At 43.4% G+C, this 6,000-nt stretch overlaps 1 protein-coding gene across 1 annotated transcript in view; it reads right to left on the bottom strand.

Moving 5' to 3' along the window:
- Positions 1-580: 580 nt before the first annotated feature.
- GOT1 (glutamic-oxaloacetic transaminase 1) overlaps positions 581-6,000 on the bottom strand; it is a 29,809-nt gene continuing 24,389 nt past the window's right edge. The window contains exon 9 of the mRNA XM_059169235.1: positions 581-1,155. Coding sequence (XP_059025218.1) covers positions 1,016-1,155 — 140 coding nt within the window. The 3' untranslated portion in view covers positions 581-1,015. The remainder of the gene's footprint in view (positions 1,156-6,000) is intronic.

The raw sequence follows: 6,000 nt of genomic DNA, 5'->3' as shown, positions 1-6,000 counted from the left end.
AAAAGTATTTTAGCACTTTGGTAGGGACATTTTGGTTTAAAGAAGTGCTGTTAACCTTTTTTTTTTTTTCATCAAAGTCTTCCTCCAAGAGAAAAAATTAAATTCTCCCTAACAAGAGAAATGAAATACTAAGAACCAAGACTTTGTGGGGTAGGTCTGCGCTGGGGAGAGCTACACCCGCTTTACAGTCTCAGACTTCTTTTGCCCCCTTCAAGGTACTGTCCTCTCCTAGTTTTTTCTTAAGCAACTAGCAAACTCCTCTAGAGCATTCTCTTTAGACTATGGCTTGCAACCCATGAGTGGATCACAAAATCAATTCCACGGGTCTCAATTCAACTTTCATTTCTTCAGTGAAACAGAACCCAATAGGACAGAAACTATCAGGACACACTGCTCACAGCAAGGGTAAATACTGTTGTGTAAAACTTCTGTTTCAGTGTGTGTGTGTGTGTGTGTGTGTGTCTGTGAGAGAGAGAGAGAGATGTAAAGCTACCTCTTACCTTGCTCGCCCCAGAGAGCTAAAGCTTAAGGCTAGGGACAACACAGCCACAGAGGAAGAGCAGGAGACAGACACTCTGGGTGGAGATGACAAGTTTTAATGACACAGCCAACACTCACAATCACAGTTGGCTCTTCAGACAACTTGATCTTTGGGGCAGGATTTTTTTGTGCAGAGTCAAGCAATACACAGAAGCACAGGAGCGACAGAGGTAACATTCTGGCTTCTAAGTGAGGGAGCAAGATAACTACCTCTCATGATCAAAGTACCTTTTTATTCTTCTTAAATAAAAACCTGATTTACTCTGGCCTCCCAAGAGGCTCTGATCCCAGGCCCCCATTCCTTGACAAGGGATGTTGCCCTGTGCGGGGCCGCCTTAACCAGAGGCCACCTCACCAGAGCCGGTTCCAGTCCTCCAGAGTCTCTTATCCACAACACACAGAGCGAGGCTGGCGCAGGCAGGGAACACACGGGACAGAGGGCCGCTTTGGTGGTGCTGGTTCGGGTGCTGCTTCTTCAGTGGATTTTGGTGACCGCTTCATGGATGGAGGTAGCCACATAATCTAGATTTTTCGTGGTTAAGCCACACATGTTGATCCGACCACTTGGCAGCAGGTAGATGTGCTTTTCGTTGACCAGATATTCAACCTGCTTGGCTGTTGAAAACCAAAAGAAATATGATTTAGAGTAGGAGGCATCCTCTCAGCAATAGAGGTTCGGAGATTCCGTGACATTTGCCTTTTTCCTTCTTTCCCCCAACACAAAGAAGCAAAATAAAAGGAATTAAAAAAAAAAAAAAGGATTTTATTTATTTATTTGACAGAGAGAGAGATCACAAGTAGGCACAGAGGCAGGCATAGAGAGAGGGAGGGAAGCAGGCTCTCCACTGAGCAGAGAGCCCAATGCAGGCCTCGATCCCAGGACCCTGAGATCATGACCTGAGCCAAAGGCAGAGGCTTTAGCCCACTGAGCCACCCAGGTGCCCCAAAAGGAACTATTTTTATCCAACCCCAAAACATAGGGAAGTATGCTCAATTGATTCATACTTCTAATCCCCAGAAAGTTTAATATGGCTCCTCCTGATGGGAAACTTTAATCTGGGACTACCTCCCAATGGAAGGTTGCATGTTACCTTCACCGAGACATCTTCTGAAACAACCCTCAGACTTAAGAACATTCCACTGATACGAAAAACTGGTTTGGAGGGCTTCCTTCAGCTCTTCCTTAACCTCCGGAAGGAAGGCGGCTTGTTTCTCCCCAGAAATGGAGCAGCAAACTCTCTTTGACGTCTGCGTGTCACAGCACATTGTCCAAGGTCCCACACTAGAGGTAGTGGGTAAGCGCTTGCTAGGTACCATGAACCTGCAGGCTGAGACACTGCCAAGCTCCTGTGACCTGACACTTCTCAGGTCCCTCACTCACACACAGAAGAGCTATCCCACGTGTCTGCAGAAATGCTCATGCAGGAAACAGGAAGGGGCTGCCTATTCTTCTCTTATGCCACAATCTCTAGAGACTTTTGGTTTACTGCAAAGCTATGAGACAATTTTATCCGATTTTTGCCTAAATAATTAGCACCCTTAATTAGCACCACTGATTTGGAGGAATGGGCAACTGTCATGGACTGGAGGTTTGTGTCCCTTCAAAACTCTGGATTGAAACCCTGACCTCTAATGCGATGGCATCAGGAGCTGGGGCCTCTGGCAGGTAATGAGGTCCGGGTGATGCCTGGAGAGGAGAGCCCCTGTGTTCGCAGGAGGGCCCTCATAAGAGACTAGAGAGCTGGTGTGTGTTGTGCATGTGCTCTCTCTCCCTTTCCCTTACCCCCAGCATGGGAGGACACAGCAAGAAGGCAGCCAACTGGAAACCAGAAGAGAGCCCCCACCAGAACTGACCATGCCAGACTCCCATCTCAGACTGCCTGGCCTCTAGAACCCTGAGAAAGAAAGGCCTGTTGTTGGGGCACCTGGGTGGCTCAGTGGGTTAAGCCTCTGCCTTTGGCTCAGGTCATGATCCCAGGGTCCTGGGATCAAGCCGTGCATCGAGCTCTCTGCTCAGCAGAGGGCCTGCTTCCTTCTCCCCCTCTGCCTGCCTCACTGCCTACTTGTGATCTCTCTCTCTGTGTCAAATAAATAGATAGTATCTTTAAAAAATTTAAATTAAAAAAAAAAAAAGAGAGAGAAAGAAATGTCTGTTGTTGAAGCCACCCAGCCCATAGTATTTTGTTACAGCTGCCCAAACTCATACGGTAATAAAATCCTAGTAATCAGAGGAGCAGAGAGAAGCAAGATGGTCAAAGAGTACCAGTCCTTGTTTCATCTGGTCCCTTGAATTTAGCTAGATCATTCTGAACACCTATGAATTCAACCTGAGATGTAAGAAAAGAATTGCTGGAATTCTACAAATAGAAAGGTGACCACTTTTTGCAAAGGTGGGAGGTGTAAAGTCAATCAGAAGGCATTTATGGGAAGATAAACAGCAAGGGAGGGAGCCTCCAAAAGCCAGCTACTGGGAGTGATAGAGCCCCAGAGTCCAAAATCAGAACTTTTAGAAATCTGCTCCAGTGAGAGACATCCCTGCCTGAAAGATGCTCAGGTAACCAAGAGGGGCAGAATCCTAGGTGAGACAGTGTAGTCTCAGGATCCCTGGGGGTCACAGAAAGAAGGGGTGCCTGAGCCATTCCAGTGCTTGGGAAACCAGATTGAAAGTGAGGGGGCGGAGAACCATTTATTATGCCAATGGACAGCAAAAGAAAGCTGGTAGCAATTTTCATATTGGACCTAAATTAGGTTTTAAACCAAAGACTGTAGTAAGGGATAAAGAGGGACATTATATCACTTAAAAAGTCTATCCAACAAGAAGATCTAACAATCATAAATATTTATGATCCTAACTTGGGAACAGCCAATTATATAAACCAATTAATAACTAAATTAAAGAAACACACTGCTAATAATACAGTAACAGTAGGGGACTTCTACACTTCACTCACAGCAATGGACAGGTCATCTGGTCATCTGAACAGATCATTAAGGAAACAATGGCTTTGAGTGACCCACTGGACCAGATGGACTTCACACATAAGAGCATTCCATCTTAAAGCAAAAGAATACATATTCTTCCTGAGTACATATGGAACATTCTCCAGGATAGTTCACATACTGGGTCACAAATCAGGTCTCAACCAGTACTTACAAACTGGGGTTGTTCCCTGCATATTTTCAGACCACAGTGCTTTAAAACTTGAAATCCGTCACAAGAGGCAAATTGGAAGGAATTCAAACATTTGGGATTGAAGAGTATCTGACTAAAGAATGAAGGGGTTAACTAGGAAATTGGAATTTTAAAAACTTATGGAAACAAATGAAAATGAAATACAACCTTTCAAAATCTTTGAGATATAGCAAAGGCGGTTCTAAGAAGGAGTATATAGCCATATAAGCCTTTCTCCAAAAAAAAAAATCTCAAATACACAAGCTAACCATACACCTAAAGGAGCTGGAGAAAGGACAGCAAATAAAGATTAAATAATACAGATTATAGCAGAAATCAATGAAACAGAAACCAAAAGAAGAGCAGAACAGATCAATAAATCTAGAAGTTGGTTCTCTGAAAGAATTAGTAAGACCAATAAACCCCTATCCAGAGTATCAAAAAAGGAGAGAGAGAGAGAGAGAACCCAAACTAATAAAATCATGACTGAAAGAGGAGAGATCACGACCAACATGAAGGAAATACCAACAATGTTAACAACATATTAGGAGCAACTGTCTGCCTACAAATTAGGCAATATGGAAGAAATAGATGCTTTCCTGGAAACATATAAACTACCAAAACTGAAAAAACAGAAAACCTGAACAGACCCATAACCAGCAAGGCAGTTGAAGCAGTAATCAAAAATCTCCCAACAAATGAGTCCAGGTTCACACAGCTTCCCCAGGTAATTCTATCAAACATTCATTCATTCATTCATTCATTCAAGATTTTATTTATTTATTTAACAGAGAGACACAGCAAGAGAGAGAGAACACAAGCAGGAGGAGTGAGGGAGGGAGAAGCAGGCCTCTTGCAGAGCAGGGAGCCCAAGGACGTCTGGGTGGCTCAGTTGGTTAAGGAGCTGCCTTCGGCACAGGTCATGATCCCAGTGTCCTGGGATGGAGTCCCACATCGGGCTCCTAGCTTGGCAGGAGACTGCTTCTCCCTCTGCCTCTGCCTGCCGCTCTGTCTGCCTGTGCTCACTCGTGCTCTCTCTCTAAAAAAAAAAAAAAAAAGGGCAGGGAGCCCAATGTGGGGCTTGATCCCAGGACCCTGGGACCATGACCTGAGCCAAAAGCAGATGCTTAACAATTGAGCCACCCAGGCACCCCTCCCTTCCAAACATTTAAATAATACCTATTCTTCTGGAGCTGTTTCAGAAAATGGAAAGGGAAGGCAAACTTCCAGATCATTCTCTGAGCCCAGCATTACCTTGAAACCAAACAAAGATGCCCAACAAAAAGGAGAATTACAGACCAATATCCCTGATGAATATGGATGCCAAAACTCTCACCAAGATACTTGCCAGTAGGCTCCAACTGTAAATTAAAAGGATTACTCACCACAAGCAAGTAACATTTATTCCTGGGCTGCAAGGATGGTTCAACATTTGCAAATCAATCAATATGGTACATCATATTAATGAAAGAAAGGACAAGAGCCATGAGACTCTCTCAATTGATGGAGAAAATGCCTTTGACAAAATACAGTATCCTTTCTTGATTAAAACTCTCCACAGTGTAGGTATAGAGGGAACATACCTCAGTATCAAAAGTGATAGACAAAAAGCCCAGGGTGAGTATCATTCTCAAGGGGGAAAAACTGATAGCTTTTCCCTTAAAGTCAGGAACATGACAGCGATGCCCACTCTTACCACTGTTTTTCAACATAGTACTAGAAGTCCTAGCCTCAGCAATCAGACAACAAAAAGAAATAAAAGGCATTCAAAATGGCAAAGAATAAATCAAACTCTCACTCTTTGCAGATGACATACTTTAGGTGGAAAACCCAAAAGACTCCACCCCAAAATTGCTAGAACTCATACAGGCGTTTGGTGAAGTGGCAGGATATAAAATCAATGTACAAAAGTCAGTTGCATCGCTATACACTACCAGTGAGACAGAAAAAAGAGAAATTAAGGAATCGATCCCATTAACAACTGCACCAAAAACCATCAGAGACCTCGGAATAAACCTAACCAAAGAGGTAAAAGATCTGTATTCTAAAAACTGCAGAACACTTATGAAAGAAACCAAGGAAGACACAAAGAAATGGAAAAACATTCCATGATCACAGATTAGAAGAATAAATATTGTTAAAATGTCTATGCTACCCAATCTGCATGTTCAATGCAATCCCTATCAAAACACCATCGACATTCTTCACAGAGCTGCAACAAATAATCCTAAAATTTATATGGAACCAGAAAAGACCCCAAATAGCCAAAGGAATGTTGGGGAAAAAAA

Source organism: Mustela lutreola, chromosome 4, assembly GCF_030435805.1.
Source record: "Mustela lutreola isolate mMusLut2 chromosome 4, mMusLut2.pri, whole genome shotgun sequence".
NCBI classification, from domain to species: Eukaryota; Metazoa; Chordata; class Mammalia; order Carnivora; family Mustelidae; genus Mustela; species Mustela lutreola.
This window is presented reverse-complemented; position numbering and strand designations above follow the sequence as displayed.